Source organism: Trachinotus anak, unplaced genomic scaffold, assembly GCF_046630095.1.
Source record: "Trachinotus anak isolate AG129_WGS33_773 ecotype Australia unplaced genomic scaffold, CSIRO_AGI_Tana_v1 ptg000018l, whole genome shotgun sequence".
NCBI classification, from domain to species: Eukaryota; Metazoa; Chordata; class Actinopteri; order Carangiformes; family Carangidae; genus Trachinotus; species Trachinotus anak.
Window position 1 is genome coordinate 10,408,026 of NW_027273869.1, and position 26,777 is coordinate 10,434,802.

The window sequence follows — 26,777 nt, forward strand, 5'->3', positions numbered from 1 at the left end:
ACATTCCTCTAGTGATGGGAGTCTCTCTTAGGCTATTTATTGTCTCAGTTTATCTTGCTGCCTGTTTCTTGTGGGATTTTATTGATTTTTTTTATTTTTTATTTTTTACTCCTAATGTTTTATTTCACATGGATTCTGTGCAGTAGAAGGTAGGTGAGCAAATGTCTAACCAGGACATGGGAAGAGGTATGTGTCCTAACTCTGCAATCGCCTGGATACTGCAGGCTAGACTATCAGAAAACAGGGAGACAGAAGAAAACAAGCTCCATAATTTTCTCTCCCTACAGATAACATTGCACTGGTGCTTCTCTGCTTTTACTGTGGATGGCACTGTCTTAATTAGGGTGCAATCAGAATACCACCACTGCCATATGGAGAGAGAAGCCTATAGGGCTGCATAATGAGCATACACCCTGAGACTTTGATCTCACATAGTCTTATATCTGAACCTGTGGGCTGTTTTTTTTTTTTTTTTTTTTATCTCTCCAGACACATGACTTAATCATGTCAGAGGCATGCATTTTGAAAGTGATCCCCGTCTTTTAGCTGCGTAAGCTGGGATTTTATGTGTTTATCCATACGTGGCAACAATCAAAGAGGTGTTTTCACTTGCAGGTTGCAATCATTGGAAACATGAAATGTATTTGCAGAGTACAAAGGACAGGAAATACATTTTCCTTGTATTTATTTATTTATTTGAAGTCCGGGTAATCCCAAAACACACTGAAGGGATGGTGAAAGGTGTGTGTGTGTGTGTGTGTGTGTGGGAAGAAGAGGGAGGGTGCATTGAGGGAAAATCACCATTTGAATCCATCTTTGGACCATGATCTTGTAAAATCATAGAAAAAATGCTGCTGGAGCATGTGACAGATGGTTCAGATCAGAGCAGTGGTGGTGGTGGTGGTGGTGGTGGTTGGGGGGGGGCAGGTGGAGATGAAGAAAAAAAAAAAAAAAAAAACAGGGAGGAGACCAAGAAGGAGGTGCCAGAAAGACCGACCGCAATTGTTAAGCGAGAGACTCAGAGAAACACCTACTTAGAGGGAGGCAGAGAGTGAGGAGGGAAGGATGGGGAGGGGACGGGCCAGCAGAGAAGCTATCACTTTCTGAAAAGAGCAGCACGCTCCCCAGAGGGATGAGGAGGCCTGCAGAAGGTGATGTGACAGAGGGGGAGAGGGGGAGACGGTGACGGCGGCAGAGGAGCAGAGGATGGTGATAGAAGTAAGAAACAAGGGGAATAAGGAAGGAAGGAAGAAAAGTGGAGGAGGGAGGGAGGCAGGGAGGGAGGGAGGAAGGGGCTGAGGAGGCGATGACGAGGATAGGTAAGGAGGCCAGGTGTTGGGCAGGGAGGAGGGAAGAGGAGACAAGTAAAAATTTGCAGGAAGGAAAGAGGAGGAGAGGAGACAAGGTAAAAGCATTGTTGAACAAGGAGTGGGCAACTCTGATGTAAGAAAGCAGCCACGGGTGTGAATTAAAGGGAGCGATGAGCTGGCCGCCGCCTCTAGGGGTTTAACCCTCTTCATCTCTAAGCCACTAACCGTCACAGCAGAGGAACCTCCCTCTGCAGGATGTCTGCTGCCTTCTTTTAGGCCGCCACACGGGAGCAGAAATCTAGTTTTTTGAGCCTTTGTAAAGCATCATAAAGTACAAGGACTCTCATGGGAGCTTAGGGCTCCAGATAAGGTTGAAAGATAAATAGCTATTAAGTTATTAAGTATAAAGTATAAGATCAGATGTGACTGACAAATGGATATGCAGACAAGGATGTCACTGGTTTCCACATCCTTGGAAATGTGATAATTCTCAATGAGTGTGAGCGTAAATGAGACATGAAACTTCTAATAACCTCAGGGCCTCAGTTCAGTTCGCTCATCGCCCAGATCTGATCTTTTGGTTCCCCCCTCCCGAAACGTTCGCGTGTAGCTACATCTCCGGAGAATGATTTTAAATCACGAGTGTGCTCCCCCGTTATTAAAGATGTCCGTTAGGTCAGCACGAGTCCGTGTGGTGGCTCTGCGCTTGAGGAAGATCCAATTTCTGCCAAATCCTATGAGCTGAAAAAGATGGAAAGAGCAGCAGGAGAAGGGGAGATGATCAACAGAAGCTGAGCCTCTGAGCTACACTGCACCCTATTAGTCTATTGTCAGAAGCAGACATTAATTGCGGTTGAATAATTGCATGTAGTAAGGCTTAATAACAGCAACTTCAAGCCTCTGTTGAACCCCTACTGTTCTTAAGCCAAGTGGAGCCTGAATTGGGGGAAAAGGTGTTGAATAAACAATACTGCGGCCAGAGGAATCTATGGTGTTAGCAGATGGATCAGAGCTGGCTAACCTATATAAAGCAGGGTTTTTCATCATACTGGGGGCTTGGCTGTGTATGAGTGGCTTTGACCTAATTCCATTTAGAGTGGAGAGAAACTGATGAATTAATTGGGACAGAATCGAATTATAAATGGATTCATCGAGAGCGTGTCTCAGGCTGTGATGAGACCTCAGCCCGAAAACCTGTCGACGGGACCTTGTGGGCGAAATGAGGCAGGTCTGCTGAATATTTGGGAAAGTTGAAGTTCGGTAAATCGTGCTTTGCTTTCACTGTGGACAACGTACTATTGTAGTGTTTAACGGAATAGATGCACTTCAAGATTATGAATAGGGTCTCATGTAGAATGTTATATCAGTGGGTGGGGCCGGGTTAACCTGAAAGGTGCCCCCCCCCCCCCCCGGGGTACAACAAGCTTGGGGCCTCTAGTGACTCAGATAATGCAGGTGCTGCCTTAAGGCCCCTGTCCTTTTAGTTTCTGATGTGCTTTAGTGGTGCACGCAATATTAAAAAAAAAAAAACACATTTTAATGACTTATATTACCACAAACTAATTGCTACACGGTGAACCTGGAGTTTTAGAGGCCCCTGAGGGCCTAGGGCCGTGGGCCACTTGCCTGCTTTGCCTGGCCTTGAGTAAATCCTACGTTCATAGACGCATACAACACATTACACACGTTAATGCTTGAAGATGGAAGGTGAATGTTAGTACATCTTTGGGATTGATATGTGGACATAACTTCTCATGTGCCTGTTGTTTTCCTTAAGGAATAGTATGAAGGGATAGTGGGAGCAGCTGATTTGTGCTTGCAAATGATTCTCTAAGGGAACATAAGTAATTTAATGAGCTACAAGGCTAATTAATAGGCTAAACTGTGTGAAATAGGCCATCTCAGTAGCGAAGTTGGTGTGTATTGAGGTAAGCAGGATACCTATAATAATAATAATAATGATAAAGACAGTGTAATGAAATCATTGTCAGCCAAACAGCCTTGAACAGTGCTGAATGGTGCTGACTTTAATGCAGTACCTTGTGTAATTCTCCATTCAAATGTAATTTCTATGAGCTTTACATCTTTAGTAAGAGCTGAGCGCCAGGAGCTAGATATCCCTTGCTAGCAACATAATGAATGTTCTGTTTGTTAACTACAGGCATCAGGGAAAATGTAAAGGAAAAACAACAATTAACCCACCTTTGAATACTTAGTTTAGGGATCAAAATTTGAACAGATGGCTTCCTCGCCCCTAAACAGTCTCCATGCAGAAAAATAAAATCAGGGATTTTGGATCACGGGAGGCAAATGAGAAAATAAATCCCCAGGGCCACAGCTAATGAAAGCACATTAGCACTTGTATCATGTAGGAACTGACCAGTTTGTCACAACCAATTTTTTCGGATCTGGTCCAAACCGACTTATAGCGCTTTTCAAGGATGTGGCTGCTCGATGTGCAGCTCGGCGGGTAGAGCGCGACGTGGCTGCTGGCAGGGATGGAGGTGCACTCTCTCCCTGCAGTGGGTGACAGCAGAAATGGCCCATCAACAATTAATACTGTTAATGTGAACAAAGCAAAACAGTTAACATTATATCTACCTGTTGTGATTTTAGACTCTCTCTCTCTCTCTCTTTGTGTGTGTGTGTGTGTGTGTGGAGCAGGGTGTATTGGATGTAATGTGTTCATTTAGCTGCAGCAGAAACAGCGGGTGTTTGAATGATGCAACACACTTGCTCCAAGGCACCGCTCTCTGTCTTTTCACCACCGCCTCTGTTTCTCTCGCACTGTCTCACTTGGTTTTCTCGTTCTGTCTCGCCTCCCGCTCCCCTGTCTGTGTCTTGCCCGTCTCTCTCTGCCGCCTCTCCCCTCCCCTCCCCTCCCCTCCCCTCCCTTCCCTCCGCTCATCTCTCCCTTGCTCTCCCTCATCTCCGCTGCAGCAGCCAGTCTGCACCTTTGTGCAGAATAGCCCGAGGACCTCGCCAAGGTTCTCTGCTGTCATTTTAACAGCTGTTCCACTCATCGATAGGCCAGGAGAGGAGTGTGTGTCTGTGTGCGTAGAGGTGGTTACAAACTGACAGACTTTGGGTCTTCAATTATGGAAAGGCAGGGCAAATTTTGACAGGCGAAAGCCCATGTGAGTGTGTGCAGGCGAACGGGCATGTGTGTAGTTTTGTGACTTGTTTTTTTGCTATGCTTGACTGCTCCTTTTCCTTGCCCAGAGGGGTTTACACAAGTTTGTCAGGTGGACTGTACATCCCTGCAGCAGCTTGATGTTCAAATCACATTGGTGCTTAGACGTCCTCTCTGTCTCTCTTCAACAGGCTCTACTGAAGATGTGACTTGTGGATTACGAGCTCTACTCCAGAATAAATTTCTCCAACATCGGTGCCACATTTCCCTCGTACTCTACTGCTCTTTTTCTTTCACTGTCTCTTCTGGAATATGATTCGCTCATGGGGCTCGGCTAGCTCCACGCCTGGGGTCCATTACCCCTCCCTTTTTGACGAATAGGAAGGCCCTACTCTTTAATATTCCTGAAAACAGACCCTCAGTTTTGGAATACGTCTCTGGAAGCCTCCGCCAAAATCGCCTCTGCTCTCGTCTGTCTTATTTGCTGATCATGGAACCGCAGTGGAACCCGACTTCCTGCCCACAGTCTCCCTCTGTCGTCTTCCTGCTCGTGGCCACTTCCTACACTTGGCTCCTTCCCGTCACCTCCCCTCAGCGGATCCCCACAGACCCCCAGGCGGCGCCAGAGTACGCCCACTCCATCCGACTTGACGGGGACATCATCCTCGGAGGATTATTTCCTGTCCACTCCCGGGGAGACCGCGGCACGCCCTGCGGGGAGCTGAAAAAGGAGAAGGGCATCCATCGTTTGGAGGCCATGATGTTCGCCATCGACCTGATCAACAAGGATCCCGAGCTGCTGCCCAACATCACGCTGGGGGCCCGGATCTTGGATACCTGCTCCAGGGACACGTACGCTCTGGAGCAGTCCCTGACTTTTGTGCAGGCCTTGATTGAGAGGGACGGCTCTGATGTTCGCTGTGCTAACGGAGACCCTCCGATCTTCACCAAGCCGGATAAAATCGTAGGCGTGATTGGAGCTGCAGCCAGCTCGGTGTCCATCATGGTGGCCAACATCCTGCGCCTGTTTAAGGTAAGATTTGACTCCTTAATCCTCTCCTCTCCTCTCCTCTCCTCCTTGGCAACACTCTTCTTCCTGAATGATGGCCGGGGCAGGCACTTTCGCATCCTTCCCCTCACTCATCATCACTGGTGAGAAGATAAAGTTCAGTGATGACAACCAATTAAAATGTCGCCAGCCTTCCTGGAGCAGCAGCGTCATCTCTTCCTTTTACCAGTTGGAAGGGAAACACAGAGAGTTTTTATTGATTTTATTTATTTTTTAGCCTGTGCATTAACAGCATAAAGTGTGATCATCTCTTGTGTTTAGATGTGTGTGTGTGTGTGTGTGTGTGTGTGTGTGTGTGTGTGTGTGTGTGTGTGTGTGTGTGTGTGAGAGAAGAGATATGTCGAGACGTGTCAAGTGATGCTTGCAGGGAAGGGCTTTGTGTGTGTGTGTGTGTGTGTGTGTGTGTGTTTGTGCTGGGGAGCTTAGATCCTTCCCGGCTTGTGGTTGAGCCAAATAAAAATGGCTGCCAGACACGAGTATCAATTACTGCTGAAATCTGTCAACGGCCACTTCATTCACTGCAGCATACGTCTGTGTGTGTATGCGAGTGTGGGAGTTTGTGTTGCACGGTAGAACATTTCTTTGTGTTTGTGTGTTCTCTAGTACATTTGTGGGCCTAATTGAGCGTCATTATGAGTACTCATGTGTATGCAACGCGCCAGTGTGTCTTCTCTTTGTGCCGCTCATGTTTACGCCCTTGCAGAAGCTCTTGTATCTGTGATAGAGAACTCTTCTCCCCAGGTGTGTGTTTGTGTGTGGGTGTGTGTTGGCGTTGCCATCATTAGCTGACCACAGCTGATGGATAGCTGGATGATTATGAAATATGAGTCCAGTAGTGACGCCCATGGCATTTCACATCCACATCTATCCCACGCTCTTTCACAGCGTGTGTGTGTGTGTATGTGTGTGTGTGTGTGTGTGTGTGTGTGTGTGTGTGGCCACAGAATTAGCGCCTGCCTTCTTTTGGAAAATCCATACAGCACATGTGTGAGAGAGCATACGGGATAGCGAGCGCGCGTGTGTTTGCACTTGTTAACAACCGGCTCGTGCTTTGAATGGAAGATTTGCATATTTAAACAACGACAACAACAACAACAACTAAACATGATTAATGCCGGGATCTGTCACATCAACAGCACTCGAACAGAGTGCCTCTCTGGCGCCGCGCTGCCTCGCTCTCATTTGCCTAATACGATTTAGTGCATTGTGTGTGACTGTGTACACATGTGTGCGTTGTATGTCACTGTGGGAATGAATCTTGTGTGTGTCCAGCAATATATAACAGTATGTTTGGGTAAGTGTGCCAGGGATTGTTTGTGTCTGTGTGTGTGTGTGTGTGTGGGGGAGTCTTAACTATTTAGTGAACATATCAATGTGTGTGTGTGTGTGTGTGTGTGATGATATCAAGCAGAGGCCTGTGGCAGTGGTGTTGTATGACACAAGACTGTATCTTTCTCTGCATGGTTCAACATGAATAATGCAGCATGCGTCACAGTCTGAAAATAGTATGGCGGACACACACACACACACATATGCTGCAATAAACATATGTCTTTTATAAATGGACTAATCTGACAGTGCCAGTCACAGCTAGTCGCCCACTCAACACAAGGGGCCCAGAAAGCAAATACAGCAGAGAGAGAGAGAGAGAGAGGGGACGAGTGCGTGTCTTTTAATCTAGCAGCAGACAAAAGAGATTCAAACGACAGATTGTGTAAAAAAAAAAAAAAAAAAAAATCCACATCCAAATCCTCAAGAAAACAGCCGCTTTTTTGTTGTTGTCTTTCTTTTTCACCGTGCTCAGTCACAGAGGGAGCTGTGTGCCGACAATCACAGCCGAGAGAAATCACGTCGAACAAAAGTTGTTGGTGTTTCTTTTGTTTGGTTCCTCTTTTGAAGATTATCTTTAAACCGTTTCTGCAACATGGAATGATGCAGAGCGGAGCGAGGGGATGACATAGATATAATAAGATGGAGCTTTGTTAATCCTCATGAGGAAACCAGGCCGTCGCAGCAGGAAGTTCCATAGGAATGTAACATACAATTGGAGCAGTGCAAATGAAAACACTAAGATGACAGTTTCAATGCCACGTTTTCTTCAGTTTGGTCACCATTACTGTCAGCTATGACAACAGTGAAATCATCAAACTCATTGCTGAGATCTGGGAACTACAAAAGCAACAGATGAGGGGTCATACAGTTTAGGCAGATAATCTAAACCAGTGGTGCCAAAGTCCCCAAACAGGTGTCACAGGATATATTTGAGAGATTGAGAGATGATCAACAGGCCTCTAAGTATTTTTTATTTAGATATATATTATATATATAATGTATATGAATCTAAAATGATTCAAATATTTGAGGAAAAACAATCAGTTAAGTGGTGATAAGGGGTTACAGTCTGAAACAGCTGGGAATCTTTGATATAAACTACTTTATTTGGAGGTAAAACCAAATGAAACTCCTAAAATGTGTGTAATAATTCCTCATTGCACAGAAAAAAGTGGCAAGAGTGGTGCAGGCCAGATTTAACCGGGAAGCTGATCTGTGAACTGTGATGGATCGCTTTTGCTTGTATGATTATCTGACTTTGTGTTTCTTGCAGCCTCAGTCGTCCTTTCAGCGATGCTGCCGGGTTCCCAGAATCTCAGCAACAAACTTGATACTGATAGAAAAGGCTGTAGTTGTACTGTACTCAACAGAACTCTCCTTTAAATAGTCATCGTCCCAGCTGTGAAACAGCAGCTGTGCTCGGGTCTAATGAGTTCTTAGCCGAGCTCATCCACGGCTCTGTTTTGTTTTCAGTCTGCATTGTTCTTCTGATCTACGTGGAATTGAATTAATGAGGATACTATTGATTCGTATGATGAAGACAAGACAGCTGTTGCTCTGGGGTTTTTCTTTCTTTTCTGTCTTTTGTGTTATATTTTGTCTTTATTTGCTCAGTAACAACTCCGCCTCAAAAACTACCTGCTTCATCCTTGGATATTGATTGTGTTTGTGCATGGTTGGTAATTACAGCGGCACTATGGATCGGTGCCCCCGAGAATTTTTGTCACGTCTAAAACCATCTTGAAGCAAACAGCCGACAGAGTATTCCCTAGTATTTGCACTGGAAAACCTAATACTGCATATAAACACCAAAAAATTGCAGCTATGGATATTGTGACAAATTGTGCTTCGTTAAAAGAGCGGGGAGGTGACAGCTGCCTTCACATCAATACTATCACTAATGGACTCTGTGTGTGTGTGCGTGTGTGTGTGTCTTTGTCTAGTCCGTTACCAGGAAGTCCTCAGTATCTTTACAATGAAGTGAAAGGCGCTTTTCACTCAGTGACACCCGCACGCTGCGTGACGGAAACCGAAAATGAAATTCAATTCATAAATTGATAAGTGGTGGCTGTCCCCTGGTGAGTGCAAATGGAACGACTTTGCCTCAGGGAATTTAGGAAACACTGCTATTATGCACACACACACACACACACACACTGAAGTCTCTACCCTTCATTCAATCAGCGTCAGTTCCACTTGATTCCGCTTGAGGCTTTTAAAAACACACACACACACACACACACAGAGTCTCTTGTATCCTTTGAGGAGACAATTTGTTATTATCTGCATCTCTGCTGGTGTTTCTTTCTTTCTTTTTTTTTTTTTTTTTTTATGAAGTTGTGCGTTTCAAGGCCAAGGTCAGAAGCAGAAGGCTTTCCCACGCTCTCCCACACTCCCTCACATGCATCCAGCTGTGCATGGGAAGTGTGTGTGTGTGTGTGTGTGTGTGTGTCTGTGAGGTTTTACATCTCAGTGAAGCGTGTTTTACATATGCATATGTGCATGTCCATATGTGCATGTGTGTATTAGGAAGACGAACGGCAGACAAACCTTCCAATTGCTTCCATAATTCAGCTGCGGCCTCCTGTCCTCTCTCTGGTGTGTTGGGGGAATTAACTGCTGCGCTGTGTGGTATCACTGATATATTCATCTGCTTGTGTATTACCACAGCCATGATTGCTTTCCTGAACACTACTGTCACCGCTGTTTTGAGGTGGATTCCTGCACCATACATTGCGTGAAATGCACCCCCCGCCTCACAGGAGGCAGAGAATGAGCCTACATTATATGCATGTATGCCAACTCCTGTTTTATGTGCACCCTATGACTCCAAACACATGCACATACAAACAAATTCACACTCTCTCTGCTGTTAGTTAAATTAACGAGAGCAAATGTCTGCTCAAACCCCCGTGGAACGTGCAGCAGGCTCGGGCTTTTGTGCACTTAAAAGCCATACGAAAACAATCTCCTTTTCAGGCCCAGCAACACCCTCTGAATTACAAATCAATTTGGTGTTCAGCTTCACAAGGATAACAACAGCTGCATTAAAATGTAATTAACGGGAAACGTGGTAATTTCATTCAGATGCCAATTCAGAAGCAATTCCCAACAGATTTGCTATTATTCTCAAGGTCAGGCAGGAGTTTGGCCTTCAATCTTGTCCTAATCCTGCAGACTGGTTGATGAATATGTGACAGAGTGTGAAGGAGACTTTAGAAGAAAGAGAGAGAGAGAGACTAAAGAACGAAGACAGACGGATAAAGACACAGGAGAAAGATTTAAAAAAAAAAAAAAAAAAAAACAAGCAGGAGAGACAGTGGCATCCTCTAGAGTGTAATGATGTGGTGTTGATTTCCTTCATGGAGGCATTATGCATTAAGCGGGTGATGATAATGAAGCCAGAGAGCACACTGAACAGTAAGCAGGAAAACTCATTAGGACATGAGTGGGTCTCCGTTTTGTGCCGACTTGTATGCGTGAACGCTCCTTGTTTGTGTCTTTGTGTGTGTGTGTGTGCATCGCTTAGCTCCGAATCATCTGCAACGGGGAAACATCACGGTTGGTCGCTGCAGACGGGCAGGACCCGATCATCCACCCTCTGCTAACGAAGGCAGACTTAATGAGCGAATGGTTAATGAAGGGAGACTTAATTGTCCTTCTGAAATTATTTATTGCTTTCATTTGTTAAGTGCCGCCCGGAGATGATTCATTTGTTATAGCCATATATGACGTGTGAGGCCAAATTAGATTTGTTAGTGGCAGAATAGTGCAAGTCCCTTGACCTGGCTTTGAAAATGACAAGCAGGACAGTTGATTGGACAGTTTTTTCAGGCGTAAATGTGCTCGAACACATGTCAATGTGATTTTACTCTTCTTGTAAAGCGTAAACTCATACAGGTGATTTCATTTACAATGCTGAGCTCAAAATCACAAATCATAAAGGGAGAAACCTTAGAGGTGCCACATATGCAGAGAAGACAGTGGTAATAATGACAAAATATAAGAATAGAATGACAATATACAGTGAAAACATATGAAGAATATGAGTATGTTACGGTTAAACACATACTGATACGCTGCATAACTGATACTTACCAGACACTGGAAAGGAGCAGTGAGTGTGTTAAGTAGTTATCATTTTTACTTTATCAAAAAGGGGCAAAATTCCATTAAAAAAAAACACACCAATAATTTACCAGTCTCACCTAAATTGACACAGATGGCAACAACGTATGGAAACACATGTAGGCTACAAACAGCTACGGCAACTGAGGAGATAGGAAGGTAATTTAAAGTTTAATCAAGATCTCTGATGAGAAACAAGAAATCATGAGAAACGCATTTAATGAAACTGCTGACTGTGTTAATGTGTAGATTTATTTGTGTCCACTTGACCATGAAAGTGTGTGTGTATGTGTGTTTCCTTGAAGGCAGTAATCGAATGTATGTGTGTGCGTGAGAAAGAGAAATGGTAAGAGTAAAAGGGAGACTGTAAGTATTATCTACACGTGTGTGTGTGTATGTGTGTATGTGTATATGTGTGTGTGTGTGTGTGTGTGTGTGTGTGTGTGTGTGTGTGTATGTGTGTGTGGAGAGGACCAGTGTATAGAGTGCATTAAAGTGGAATGAGCTTCTATCTCTCCCCTGCCTTTCATTGGGGTTGTGGCTGAATAGAAGCTCAGATATGGGACAAGTGAAGCCATTACGCTCAGACAGAGGTTTCACACATCACAGCTGGACAAGAGACAGGAAAAAAAAGACCATTTTAACTTGTCATAACATTAATGACAGCTCTGTCACACTTGTGTTATGTTATACTTTACGGAGCTTTCTCACAGTGGGCATTTGAGCTTGTCGCACACCGGTGTAACTAATAATATTAAAGTGAAATGTAACCAGTGTTAATGTTGTTAGTTACACCTGCGCTTCCCCTGTTACACCAAGACCGCTGTGAGAAAGGCCCGCTCGACCCCCTCTGTGGGAGTATTTCCTCTGCTTTGATCCACCCTGACTCTGATGGAGCAGTTTCCAGTCCCACCAGGGGATCAACATCCTTTCTTATTTTGCATGTTCCGGAGGAAGGAGTGTTCTCCCATGCCGCACCTGCATGGTTTTGAGGTGAAGGAACGTGCCCTGGGGGAAGTGGGGTTTCTGTGATCCGCTGGTGCTAACTACTGAGCCAACATTCACAGAACTTGTGGTGTGCCAGGAAGCTGTGCCAGTGAGCCAGCATGCACAATACCAGGACCCTGGCACACTCTCGCATTATTAGTGCTATTAGTCACACCCCTGTTTGAGAAGACAGAACATCTGCTGTGAAAAAGAGATATTGACTACACCAGAGACAGCACAAAAACTGTAGATAATTACAGCCTGAAAACCAATGTATTTATTCATAATTTTACCCGTCTGCCTTTGCCTATATGTTGTATTATAGATGCTGTAATTGCATGTCCATTCACGACCCAATCACCATGCCAACAGTGCGCCTTGTTCTACGAAGGGATACCACGGTTCAAACACTTGCGTGAAACTCAACTTGTGATTCCAACATGAATTTCTGTTGTAACTTTTTTGCTCCCTGATGGAGTGTTTCCAGCACGCATGATTTCACCACTTGCTCTGGAAGACAGTGGATCTGCATTGGAGTGATGCCGCGGTAATGGATTCTCTCATTTGAAATAAATGAACTCGACAAGGAGAGAAAATGAGATCGAGAGAGGACTCGCACAGTGGAAAGTGTTTTCTAGGAGTGAGGAGTTTCATTCCAAAATGAGATATTGGCTTATTTCACAATGTAAACTTGATGCCCAGCCTTTGTAAATGTTCGCAGTCAAGTAAGCAAAACTCATTCCACATTATTGTTCAGGTTATATTTCAGTGTCGATTATATGAGGGAAGTGAACTGTGACAGGGGTAAGCCAGAACTCCCTCTCTATGCGGAATAGTTATTAGTCTAGTTTTAATAAAAATGTTTCATCTTTATTTTTCACATTTACTTTTATACAGTCACATTTATTGATTTTGTTGTGGTTGATTGGGTTTCCTCAAATAAAGGGAACAGCCGCTCTCACCTTTACAGATGAAGCCAGTGTTTCCAGTTTGGGTGGTTTTTCTTTAAGTGGGCATTAAAAATGATTTGGGCAGGTTGTTATCATTTGGGCTACTGTCGTGTAGTGTAGTTTTGGCCTGCTTATCAGCACGGCCAGCAGCCGTGGCAGTGACTGTAAGCTCATGGAGAAAACACTTAGCACCCAGTTGCCACAAGGAGTCCCAAAGATCTGAGTCATAACTCCCAGACATGATACTCATATTTAGAGATTCAGTGTAACTTACACTTCTGAGGATACTTTTAGCACTCCGATGCCCGTTGCACTTAAAATGTCCATAACCTGTCTTTTGAAATCCAAAACTTGCCTGAGAATATTCAAGTTTTTAAGTTTAAGTAATTCATTCATTCATTGCTAGATGTGAGTACATAAAAAAAAACCAAAACAAACAAGTTGTAAAAAAACTGGGGAAGATTGTACCATTGAATCTGTGTCAAAATTATAATTACTATACTTACTTAATTATACTAATTATACTTAATCTATGGGACTTCATCTATCGCAAATTATGCTCCAGATGTTTCATATTAGAGTTTACATCTGTTGCTACAATATTATAATTTGCTACCATTATTGATCTTATTTATAACTAAAAACAATCAGGTTAGACAGACTACTTGAAAATATGGGCCCCGAAGTAGCCTTCAACCTCAATGCAACAAAAGTGAGTCAACCTGCGATTTCCAAATAATGCTAACTGCATTAACAAGGTTATAAAATAACCTGTGAACAACACAGCTTCCTCAGTTTTGGCCTGGGTTGTTGTCTAATGCAACATGGCAACACATGGTGAGGAATCGCCCGAACACGAAAGAAACCAGATTGGGAGACTTCATGAGGATGGGAAAGGGTACAAGAGCATGAGCGGGGTACTGAACATAAGCCAAAACGTAGCTGCAGTAGTGGTTAGAAGGTAAAGGAAGAGCTGTGCCACCGAAAACAGAAGGCGCAGTGACCGTTCTTGAAAAATGGCGCCGCGCTCAATCTGCAACCTTGCACTAAAAAACAGACGGGTAAGTGTCTCTGACTTGGCACGAGGATTATCTCTTAAAAATGGCACAAAACTGCAAGATCAAACGTTTGCCAAAAATCACGTAAAAGGCCTGAGAAATACTGGCAGTGCATACGCTGCTCCAAACCAAACCAAAATAAATTTGTTTGGATCAGATGGGGTCCAGCATGTTTGGCAGGGACCTGGCCAGGGCCATCACAGTGCCGGTGGGAGTGTGCTGATATGGGACTGCGTGAGTGCAAAAGGTGTGGGGGAGATGGCATTGATAGATGGCACTATGAATGCAAGTCTGTACACCCATCTCACTAATGAAGGGTGTACAGTTACAGTCTGGTTTCCTGCTTGTTCAAACTAATTCCTACCCTGTGCTGTCATGCTGCATTACACACAACCCAGGCCCAACGTGAGGAAGCTGTGGTTTTTTTTTACCACCTTGTTCATGCAGTTAGCCTTAACTGGCAATCACAGGTGTAATCACTTTTACTGCGGTGATCACAGGTGTACTCACTTTTGCATTACATTGGGGTAGTACTTTGAGACTACATAGTAATCTGTCTAACTCTGTGTTTTCATTTATACAAACAGGCTACACTTCAATTTAGGAATTATTGTAAAATGGTACAATTTGGAATCATATAACATTTTAGTGATATTGTACACTGCTGTGTAAAGTTTTGCTGTATATATTGACTTTTCTCTTAAATTAAATTTACATAACTAAATTACACCAGGGAGTTCTTGTCTCTGATTGGCTGATCTGGCAGTTAAATGACTACATTGATTGAGGAAATTGTGTCCAATCTACTGCCAGGAGGCAAGGTGTCCATTTTTTTCCTTTTTAAACTCTGAAGTGACTTGGAGCCTGTCAACAAACAACGAAAAGTTAACATCATCATTTTAAACGTAATGATTAAAACACCGTGCTACATTGTTGGATGTTGGATATTAACAATTTTATCACCGGGAGAAGAACCAGAATCAACTTTGGACGTCAAATAACGTGAGTTAAATACCCTCTCTGCCTGTCTGTCTGTCTGTCTGTCTGTCAGTTAGTCTGTTCCTTGTTAGCTAGTTTCTTTCCTGGTGGTTGATGTTTATCAGTGGCTGTCCGCGTAGATTTAGCTCCTTGCTATGTTGTTATGGATTTGTCTGAATGTCTGGACTCTGGATGAGAAACAATTGTAATTTCTCCAGTTTTGTATTTATTTTTTTTGTTGTTATTTATTTATTTAACTATTTTTTGATCGTTAAGTCAGCTAGAACTGAAGAAGAATGTGTCAGCCGTGTACTGGACACATGCACTGACACTTTCAGTCCAGTGGTCCACACAGTCCACGGACTGTGTGGACCACTGGACAGGTCAGCATCTCAAAACCACAAACTCGTGGTCATGTCATGGCTAAGGGGTGTGCCACATTTGCTTAGTGAGAGTGCTGTGTGTTACATCTGACAAAACTATTTGGGTCATCTTTCAGTCCTGTAAGAATAGCCTCAAGAGACGCACACACACACACACACACAGACTGGCGCAGCTATACAGGTGTGAAATTTGGTGGCCGTCTGAAAATGACTATGGAAGGTGTCGGAAGTAGGAAAAACAGAGATTCTGTTGAATCTGTTATCTCCAGTCTAAAGTGCAATGGCTTGCCGTTGTGTCTGCTGGATATCTCTGCGGTTAGAAAAGACCAAATGTTCTAGTTGGTTGTCACAGCATTTGTTGTGTCTTAAAATAACAAGGAACCGAATTGTGCTGGACGGCTGCTTCTTGATTTGCTCCTGCTATCGCAAATGATTTGATTGTTTGCTTGTTGGTGTCACTGTAATCACCCTGTGCAGGTGCTACACGGTCTTACTGCTTTGTATACCATAACCGACAGAATGAGCACCTGGGTGAGAAGTTCAGCACCGTGCTGCGGAGCTACATGGGTGGAGACGGCGTTCATTTCATTTCAAACAGTTTGACGGCTGCTAAGTAAGTTTTGCTTCCCCGCAACTGCAATTCCCAGTGTAAATCAAAAATGAAGTGCAAAGTGTTAAAAATTGAATAGCACATGATTCATAGATTATTTCTCAAATCTGTTACTGGGGCGGAAGTTGACATGGAAAAAAAAAAATACAGCATTTGAATACATTTTTAATAATTTGGAGGGGGAAAAAAAGGCAGTAGGTCTGCTTTATCTTTTGAGCAGGTCCAATCTTGAGGCTAGTGAAGACTTTGTGAAGTTTCAACAAGAACATCCCAAATAGTTCAAAGACTCGAAAAAAAATATACAGTATTTTTTATTTTTTTTAATAAATGTGAGTGAAAGCAGGATAGATAAGAAGAGGAGATGACAGTCAGGCAGAAACACACATGGGGGAAGTGGCTTCATTTTTTAATAAGTGGCTTCTGGTGTGGAGCTGAAACTCAACGGATAACATCGTGTGCGTGTTTGATATGGAGCGATGAACATCAGCTTAAGAATGCTCATGATGTTTGGCAGTGAAAGTAGCAGACAGGAAACAAGAAATGGAGAGAAAACTGTGTGCTTTGTTGTGATCTTCCCGCATCTTTCTCTTCTTTATTATTCAGATTCACTTCTTAATCCGTTTTCACTCCACTGTGGTGTCATTATGTTGTTTGCTCTCAACCATGTTCATTTTCTCTTTTATTGTTCGCCTCTCCTTCTTTTCCATCCATTAAAAGAGGGGGATAGGGACAGTAAAAGGGGACAGGCTGAAAGAAGCCGGGCAGTTAAGGTGATAGATGAGAAGAGTGAAGGCAGTTAGATGGTAATTGTCAGGGGAAAACAGTTCAGTAGCAGAGCAGGGAAAGACTTGAGGGAAAAAGATGGGTTGCGGGAGTTGTTTTTACATCTTCCCGTGATGTTACATTGGGTCGGAGGGAACAGGTGGGTTTGGCGTTTTCCACGTCCCTGCTCTCCTGCTCTTGGCGTGTCTCAAGCTATCTTTCCCCTTCTGCGGCCGCTTCCTTGTCCGCTCGCCATCTCCCGCAGCCTTTTCTGACCGTGTTAGTATCAGCACCGTATTATTTATGAAAGAAAGGCGCGAAGACATGGAAAGAACATTAGCAGAAAGCCGCTGTCTCCTTGCGAAAAACAATACCTATGAGGGGACATTGACACAAAGCATGCACGCTCGTGCACGTGCGTGTGTTTAAAATAGATGTCCTCCTTTGGAGATTTATATAGAACATGACATATGCAGGATATGACAATCTTTTTCTTCTCTCTCATCCTGTCTCTTTCATACACGCTTACATGCTGTATTGCTCTGCCCTCTATGTGTTTGCATATTCAAATGGCAGTAATCCATATAATTGATTTATTGATTGATGGAGAATAGAATGGGAGCTTATTTATGGCATAAAGCTTCGTGTTGTCTGTTTATGCTGGTGTGTGTTGGGCTGGGTATTTCTGCATGAGATTTGTTTACTGACGGTTGGGAGTATCAGCGTGTGTGTGTGTGTGTGTGTGGAGAGAGAGTGCATTACTTGTAGGGCTTTGCCAATTACCCCCCTAAGCTTGAGGTCAAGGAGGAGAGAGACAAAAAATATCTTTTCTCCCCTTAATCCACATTCATCGCCTGTTAGGAATAGTCTCTCCTCTACTGCAGTTCCTCTTCTTCCCTTCTTTCTCCCTCTCTTCTTCTCTCCTCTCTCCTCCCTTTACCTCCCCGCTCTTGTCAGCAGCCCTTATGTTGTGTTCAGAGTGACATCAGCGCTGCACGAAAAACGCAGCCCCCTCATTGACTTCGGTGAGGGGGCTCTGGCCAGGACAAAAACATTCTGGCTAAAGTTTTGCCCCAGCACAGGTCAACGATGCAGTCTGCAGTCTCAGAGTTATCATCCATCTTGAGCTAATTAAAATTGGCCTAACTTTTACCACAGGCGTGATTCACCAGGATTGGACCAAAATAGTCATGCGACACAAACAGTTGGAAGATGATTTAAAAAAAAAAAAAAAAAAAAAAAAAAGGGAGACTGTGTAATGTTTACAAGACAGCTTGCCCTAATTTTATGGTTTATGTTGTAGTGTTAATTGTGAAATAAAAGATTTGTTTCATAACATTAGGGAGTGGGAGTGGGAGTGTGGTTCCATCTTTTGGTATCATGATACGAGATTGTGAATGTTTGCCTTGTGGTTTTGGTCTCAGTTTTACAATCATTACACCCCGATTAATTACCCCATTAGCTCTCTGTTTTGACGAAACTGCCCCACGCTCACAGCTCCATTGAGAAGCACACAACATATTCAAGTACAATAAACTATAAAAATAATATTGCACATTGGGTTTCTGTACAGTTTGTTGGCAATCGATGTTAGGAAGTTAATCCTAACCCTAACCCTGCAAGAGTAGAGATCAGCTGTCCCGGAAATGTGAATCAAGTCTTTTGAGACAGCTGTGAAGAGTTTACATGCTGTATATCACAGATGTTATAGTTCCAGTGTGGGTGATAGAGAAGTATTGAAATGTGAAAGTGATCACAAACATAGTAGGATATATAGAAATCATAGTAGGACAACATCCCAAACAAGAAAACGTGCTTGAAACGGTTTCAGTTGAAGTGCAGCTTTTACTCTCTCTTGCTTTTTTCCATCCTTTTTCGCTTCTTCATTTCTCATTCTCACTGGCTTTTCCTCTTTTGTCTTTCGATCTCACCATCCACTCCTCTTCTATTCCTGCTCTCTCCCTGCGTGCTCTCTTCCCTCCCTCGCTCTGCCCCCGCTGCCCTCGCCGGAGGTGCTCCTCCTTTGAGGTAAGGCAGCGGTAAACGGCCTCGGCGCAGCGTCCCCATGTATCTTTAATGGCCACGCCCGTCATGCTGGAATCTCAGCTTGAATTATGCATAGAGGATGAGTGAGAGAGAGGAGAGAGGGAAAGGAGCCAGGGAGGACACAGGGAGGAGAGAGAGAGAGAGAGAGTAGGAACAGAAGGAAAGAGGAGGATAAAAGACGACAGGAAAATGGGAGATCATTGAGGACAATAAACACACCGGGAGAATAAAAAAAGATGGAATGAGAGTGAGGCACAGAGAAAGAGAGATAGAGATGTGTATTTTGGAATAATCACAGCTCAGACAGAGGAGAGGAGAGTGCAACCTCTCACCTCCCTCCATCAAGCCCTCATTTTATCTCTCTCCACCCCTGGATCTAACTTCACCTCCACACCCCGCATCCCTTCATCTTTCTCTCTTTCTCTCCAGGGTTGCCTTTCTTCTCTGTCTCGCTATTTCATCACCTCTTCCCCTCCCTCTGTTGCTATTTCTTTCTTTTACATCCCTCGCTCCCTCTTCTCCCCAAACGTAATACTCCTCTCAGCCCTCGCACTTCTCTCTCTTCCACTTCTACCCTTTTCATCTCTTTGCTTCCCTCTCTTTCTGCCTCCGCAAATTATTGGCTGTTTTCTGTAGTGTGTAGCTGGTGTAATGGAGCGCTGGAGGGAAGGAAAGGTGAACAGATAGGGGGGAAAAAGTGAGTGAAACAGAAAGAGAGTAAGGGTTGACTGATTTTGTCTGGGCCGATACGATTATTAATAACGGAGACACATAGCCAATATTTGGAACCGATCTGCAGTAAAATAAAAATCTCGGTGTCAAAATTGAATATAACTTGGCCTAACTTGTGATAACACAAATGCTTTCAAAACTTCATTGAAATGCCTGTAAACCTGTTTCATTTAAAGTCAACTTTTCAACATAACAACAAGTGCCCAGCAGCATTTCTCATAAATTTCACTGAAGATTTAAATAGATAAATAAATAAACAAACCAAATAGCTGCATGTACTGCAGACTACCTTCCCTGGTGTTGGCTGAGTGTAATGCTGCACTTTTTAGACCTTTTCCTTATTGCATCCATCTGCAGTTAGGGTTTACAGAGAGAGAGGGGGGATAGCAGGGAACCTGTCATTGAAAACGAGGCTACTTTATGACTGCAGCTGAATATATACAGCCGCAATAGTAGTGACTATTAAACTCTGACAGCTGGACAACATCTACGCAGTCCATGTAGATTGTGACAACAATGCACAATCTCTATGAGACACAGGGTCAGAGACAGCTTCAGGACACATCAGTAACGTTAACAGCAGTTGTGCGTTGAGAGTATGACTGTATATTACTGCAGCAAATGCATTCTTTGAAAATGTTATGTTTGGTTTTTTTCTTTCAATGCCAATTTTATTTCAAATATCGAAATCTGACTCTCACTATTCTGGCCCCATACTCCGGCCTGCAGCGTTCCTCAGTGCCCATCTGTGGCGCAGTAGCCTTCAGTGTCAGGGTGCTGTAGGTGGGACAGTGTCCGGGAGCACAGATTGGTGACTCCAGACAGAGAGAGGCGCCTGCATGAGAGCCAAGGTAGAGCATTTTTTTGATTAATTTATGATTCTGATAATCGCAGAAATGCTGCGTATTGGATCCAATAATCGCTCGACCCCTGAAAGAGAGAGAGTAAGAGGCTGGTGTGGCTAAGACTTAAGGCTATCGATTAGCCTCGTGCACTCTTCCTTTCCTTTGCACACTCCCTCCCAAAAACACTCACACACATCTTTCTTGGTAATGGACATTGGAGGGTGGCCGACATGCTCACCATGAGATAATGGAGCAGAAGTGTGACTTGGCTATCCTTCTCCTTTATTATTCCCTCCCTCTTATTTAAAGTAGCTGAAACTGTCTGCGTATCAGGAAAAACACATGAATTTGGAGCTTTCCTGTGTGCAGCAAAGGGTGTGCATGTGTGTGTTTCAATGCACAGAGCTCCCTCATCCAGTGAAAGAATAGTGTTGTCATTACTGCATACAACAGAAGCCATTAAAGTCCAAACAATTTGTCTTCCTTACTCCACAGTCAGGGGGAAGGTGAGATTCAGTGCTGGTAGGTGGTGCATTTAACTGCATTGCAGCCGAATACACAGTGCTATTATTATTTTATGTAAATTGATATAAGTGCAAAATATACTGTTATATGGTAGAAAGCTATATCAGTGGTTATAAATGTGTATGAAGGAATAGATCAAAAAAAAAAATGTGGTCATTATCTGTGGGTGAACTTAAGATAACCAAATCCACAGTGAGTTAACTCCACACTTTAGTCGCAGCCGTCTCCCACACTGTTGTGTTAATGAGGCTGTCTTTTTACGAATCGAGAAAAAAAAAAAAGAAGCTTAAAATCAAGTTTTTCCAAACAGCTCATGCATCACAATCAGGCTCATAGCTGAATTATTGCACTCCAATAGTTCACATATTTACCTCATTATTCCCCCACTTGACAGCTACATCAACAGCGCTGTTGACTACAACTACAGCTGAAAATGAACACATTTCAAATGTTGCATTCATATGTTTTCAAACAGTAAGACCCTGCACACCCACACACAGTCCGTCAGGGGCTGGGTGGAGGTATTCAGGGAGCAGACCTTTTTCACACGTGGATTTTGAGTTATCATAGCAGGAAAAGCACAGCTCACAACACTAATGATGGCTTAAGTGTCCCAGTAAGCAACGCAAGTGTGCCACCATTCACAGGAAGTGCAGGCGGTATTAATGTTTATTAATCACGCCTGTGCTTTTTCCTGCAGTGCTGTGTCAACAAGTATGCAGTGAAAAGGTCTGTGTCCAACTACAATTACTCCTCTACTTATGGAGTATGTAAATGTATACAGAGGACTATTTACGACACGCATTACAGTAACTCATCGAGCAGTCCTCTATATTTGCCTTCTTTCCCTGTCTGCAGAAAACATGATGGTAGTTAGCGCTCAGTTAGTGACAATAGATTATACTACTTTTACAATGCATTGTGGGATAATTTAAACCCACTAGAGGGTATAATAAACTCTCAATAGACATGCGCACAACACATACTGGCCATACAGTCCATATTGTGGACTGCATAGTGAATAGTGAATGATTCTGGACCAGTCACAGACTTGTTGCGGATAACCATCCCATGAAAGCCTCTGTGCAAGCGTGTAACTCATGCTCCCTCTGTGACGGCCTGGGCCCGCGCAGCGCGAGCAAAAGCGAAGCTGCGGAGGGATACCGATCAGTGACAGTCTGCAAAACACGATCCTGAGAAGAGCCACGCTGGCTTTAGATCTATCGGTGCAGGGCAGGTTGAAACCTCTTGTTTGTATCACAGATTAAAATAAGTCTTTTACCGAGGAGGTGTAAGTCTCTAATGGTGACACCAGTGTTAAAAAAATAGCCTGAGCAGCTGTAAGCGTAGTGGTAGCAGATGTATCATAGCAATGCTTAAGAAGCAAGCCCACTAATGACAGTAGCAACTGTGGCAGCAGTCATATATTACAACTGGTGCAAGTGGTCATAGAAGTAGTTATTCTTTGAAGTCGGCAAAGTTTACTTTTGGTCACCGCTGCCGTCTGCTTGTCAGAGGTGACTCACAGTGAATCACACGCGCAGCCTGACTCGCTGTTGACTCCCCTCCAGCTCTGATACGGCACGGAGAGCTGATGATAATTTTAAGGGGTTACATGATGAGAGAAACCTTGAGGCTTTGGTATTTTGGTATATTTTTGATATTTCAGCGCGACGTCTGTGATAATTAGGATGACATTTAGAAAAGCTTTGATGTGTTTCCTCCCGTCTGTCAGGGAGAACTGAGCGAGGAACACAGAGAGACAAAAAAAAAAAAAAAAAAAAGCGTTTTCTCTCTGTTTGATTGGTGCTTTGCTTTGGCTACTCCAAAATGTCCTCCAGCCGTCCCAGTGAAGTCCGTTTTACGGGGCTGATTGCTTAATGCTAAGCGGGTGATTAATTAGTGATTTGCATGATTGATTATGTATTGTTTTGGCAATCCAAAATATTGAAAGCCCATTAATATTCCCTCTGAAAGGTAAGACTGCTAAGCTGTGCAGTTGAAACCACAGAGTCTGACTATCTGTAGGAAAAAATAGGAAAAATAACAAACACTTGCTTCTGCTATTTTGATTTGTTTTCTCATTTGAATTAAAGAAGGTGTTTAAGTATCCAAACCATAGATACAGAATACAGGCCGTCCCGCTCATGTGGAGAGTCTCACAACAGTGACTGTGAAATGAATTAGAAAAATATATAGTGCCAGGAGCACATTTAGCAGCTTCATATGACCTAATGGAATTAATTACAGTTTGTGCTAATACTTCACACTGGCCCGTGTGTAGAGAGGAGGGGGGAACTGAAAGATGAAGGGAGAGGTGGAGAGAGGCAAGCATGGAAAGGAAAGAGGACAGGACGTGAACTGAGATGCAGATCAGTGGCGACATGAAGACAGAACCATAAACATACAGTCACATAAATAGGACATAGAGGCACAGAGGAACGAGACCGGTGGGAGAAAAAGACTCAGAGAGAAGGAAAAGCAGCTGCAACAGGCTGTCAATTGTAGGAGACAAACAATTTCCTTTTGCTTTGCTCAGGCCCTGGAAAAACAAGAAATGATAACATCAAAAACTACATCAAATGCCAATTTGGAAGTTTTACTGTAAAACATTGACACTTTAAATTTTGGCCCACTAATGTGTGCTTCCACCCACATACTTCTGTGTACATGAGGAGGCTGGACTGCTGTTTATGAACGTACCCTATTATTACACAGTTATCGCACCTATTAAATAGTGCTTTCAGCCAGTCAGCTCCATTTGCATTTAAAAAAACCGATCTGCAAATGGCCCGGATGTTAATCGAGCAAGATTTTCTGCATTTCCTCTCACAGCCACTTTTATACTGAAGACGCAGATCACAAAGTGCTGCTCCGCAACGTTAAAGGAAGGAGGACATTGTTAAATATCACAAAATTGATGATAAACAGCAGTGTACAGGGAAGAAAACGTAGGCATGGACTGCACTGGCATAAAAGCAGGACTGGCGGATGTCGGAACATGACGCGCACTGTGTTGAACTGGCCTTGTCCACAGTTATTGGGAGGTGGCTTTAGATCAGACCAGCTGCGGTCCACCCCTTTGGTCTTAAGACTGAAACATCTCCACAGTGACGGGAGAGATTGCCAGGAAATTTGGTCGTGTTCTCCGATCCCCTGGCTTCTCTCTGAAACGTGTTTGTGCTGAGGATTTGTTGCACTTTGATGTAGTGTGCACATGCATGTAAGAACAGATGGATGCCTCTACTATCCCCCTTCGCTTGTATCAGTGGCTGTGGCGCTCCTCATGATCATCCCGGGGGTTTCGCTTCTTTTTTTTTCCCTGCAAAGTTTGTTACAGGAGTGGCTATAATGCAGCATGGTTTCATTTTTATAAGGGACTTATCTTGTATTTCATTGCCTTGCTAAATGGGATTTGAATATAATTTAGGGCAATTTTCCAGCTGGCGTGACTTCTGTTAATTGTACACTGGATTTCATCACTCTATACTAATGTATTTTGCCACAATCTCGTTTCCTCACTCTCCGCTTCTGACTGTCTTGTTCTGATATTGTGTGACACCATGTCCTTTCAAGCCCCGTGCTACCAGCTGCTCTGAAACTTTGGACTGGTGACATTTTGATTACAAGCTCACTCGTGAAACCACAAAGCCACTGACACCCCCCTGTTGCCCAGTGTTAAATATGAGCGTTTCCTGGTGCGATCGTTCGTTTCAAATCCCCCTCGTGGCCCAGCTTCTCCTTTAGTCAGCCTTGACCTTCAAAGAGCATCATTCACAGTGACGACTCCCTGCTAAACACCTGCTTTCTCCCTTTCACACACACACACACACACACATACACACACACACACAGCCTCACTGTAAACCTTTTACACCTGCCCAGGTATCTGTAGGGCTATTTCTTTCTTGTGAAATACTCTTTCTTCTTTTTAATGACTTTTGTTGCTCTCACGCCCCCTGTAGAGACTCTAATTAAGAAGTATTGTCTTCAGTAAAAGAAAACTATGATGTGTTCTCCAGCAAACTAAAGTCTCAGCTCTTCCCCCAGTTCAAAATACAAATCCCTGTTATTTATTTTCACATACGAATTAAAACTGCCTGGTGCTTTGGATGTTCTGTTTGAAGGTCCAAAAAAAAAAAAAAAAAAAAAAAAAAAAAACGGGGGGAAAAAAAATGGACAATTAAATTGTTCCAAACATCTTCTGCAGCACGACAGAAGTCTTTTGAAGCCGAACGTTATGTTCGGTAGTGACTTCACTAGCTCACAGATTTTCCCCAGTCACCAGTCCCCCTCTGGGAAATCTGCTGGGAGAGTCTTGCTGTTCGCACACACTCCTTGCAAGCTTTTGCTTCAGCACTTTGAAGTCGAAAATGCAGATCGCCACGTCATCAACTGCTTAGTCATAAATAACAAAATAGAGCCTTTAAGCTATTTTGGTTGCATGCCTTTTTGGTGGCTCTTTGCAAACGTTTTTAGAAAAAGAAGTGACGCAGAGTGAGTTTGTGTTGCACCGATAGAATGAAGAAAACATTACCTCTTAACGTAACTGATATTTTATGCACTACATGGTATTTGGGCTTTATTGAATTTGAACTTTATAAGGAGAAAATGACGCGTGTGCTCAAATGTATAGAATCCACACACGTGACACATACCGAAGTTAGAAAAACATTCAGAAATGTTATAATTTGACAACATGCAAAATATAAAATACCTTTCTTTATTTGTATTATTGGTCTACAATATCACAATCTCTTGGTGACCTCTATTTCTTTCAATGTGATCTTAAAGATGTGGGTTTATTAAAACACATTTTTATATTTTGGGTGAAGTACTCCTGCTGGTGTTAGATAATCTTCATGCTAACATTATACAGGGAGAAGTGTGAGCCTACAAGACCTGCAGATGTCACCAGGACTGTGTGGTCATCATCTACTGCCGTGTAATATTTATGTTATACAAAAACAATATATCATTACCCTTGAGCATAGACAGACAGCAGATGTTGGTACATAAAGAAAAATAAATGACATCACCGAGGAAAAACGTGTTTTAGTGAAAAAACTTTTCCGCTAATATGAATTTCATTCTGTTAATTGCAGCAAATTGAATGATTAGTTGTTGATGAGTCTAAGTGAAAATGTGACTAATGCAATTTACAATGCATTTATGCAACTGGAATTGAAATTTACATAATTCTGTACTAATAATTGAATTTGCACACAACTCTTGTAGACAGAGGAAAGATCTTTCATCTAATTTAGTTTAGTGGTAATTGCCCAATCTTCTGCAAACAGTTGACATAGCTTTCCTCCTCATGGTCTGTCAGTGAACCTAAGCCCTTGTATCATAATACCTGTTGGCGAGGCGATTGAGAAAGCCTCCGGGGGTGCTTACCACTGCTTAACTCCATAAAAAGGGAGCTTTGCAACAATACATAAAACTCTCCGAGCGTGTTTCACTCGCCGTCTCAGAGGGGATTTAACTGGTAAGACAAGACAAGTCTTTCCCTTCTCTCACTGAGCTCCGTCCAAGTGGAGCTGGACACCTGCCAAGGTTTATGCACGGAAAAATGAGTTTCGCACACACGCACGCACACGGAGGGCGCACAGGGATGCACACTTGGGCAGGGAGACACGCACACTACACATTCACACTGTTGCTGTTTTGTTGTGGTTAGGAGATTTAGTTTTATAGAGAAGTAAAAGCTTGCGGTCCTGCTCAGGAATCTGTTACCAAGCCTGTTGTTTAAAGGCCAAACTTGTAATTCAAACCAAAATGTTGTGTTTGTCATTTTACAGAAATCTCCTTAAAGACGTTTTTTTTCCTGTTTTGTGTCAAGGGCTCAGCAGACTGAGGCAAAATGCGGTGAATTATCAGCCACTTAAAAAAACTGCAGCTCAGGACGAAGGAAAGTCAAACTTAT

At 43.3% G+C, this 26,777-nt stretch overlaps 1 protein-coding gene across 4 annotated transcripts in view; it reads left to right on the forward strand.

Moving 5' to 3' along the window:
- grm8a (glutamate receptor, metabotropic 8a) overlaps positions 1-26,777 on the forward strand; it is a 294,574-nt gene that overhangs the window by 805 nt on the left and 266,992 nt on the right. For all 4 annotated transcript variants that reach the window (XM_071502891.1, XM_071502890.1, XM_071502894.1 and 1 more), the window contains exon 2: positions 4,635-5,476. In XM_071502891.1, coding sequence (XP_071358992.1) covers positions 4,934-5,476 — 543 coding nt within the window. In that variant the 5' untranslated portion in view covers positions 4,635-4,933. The remainder of the gene's footprint in view (positions 1-4,634; positions 5,477-26,777) is intronic.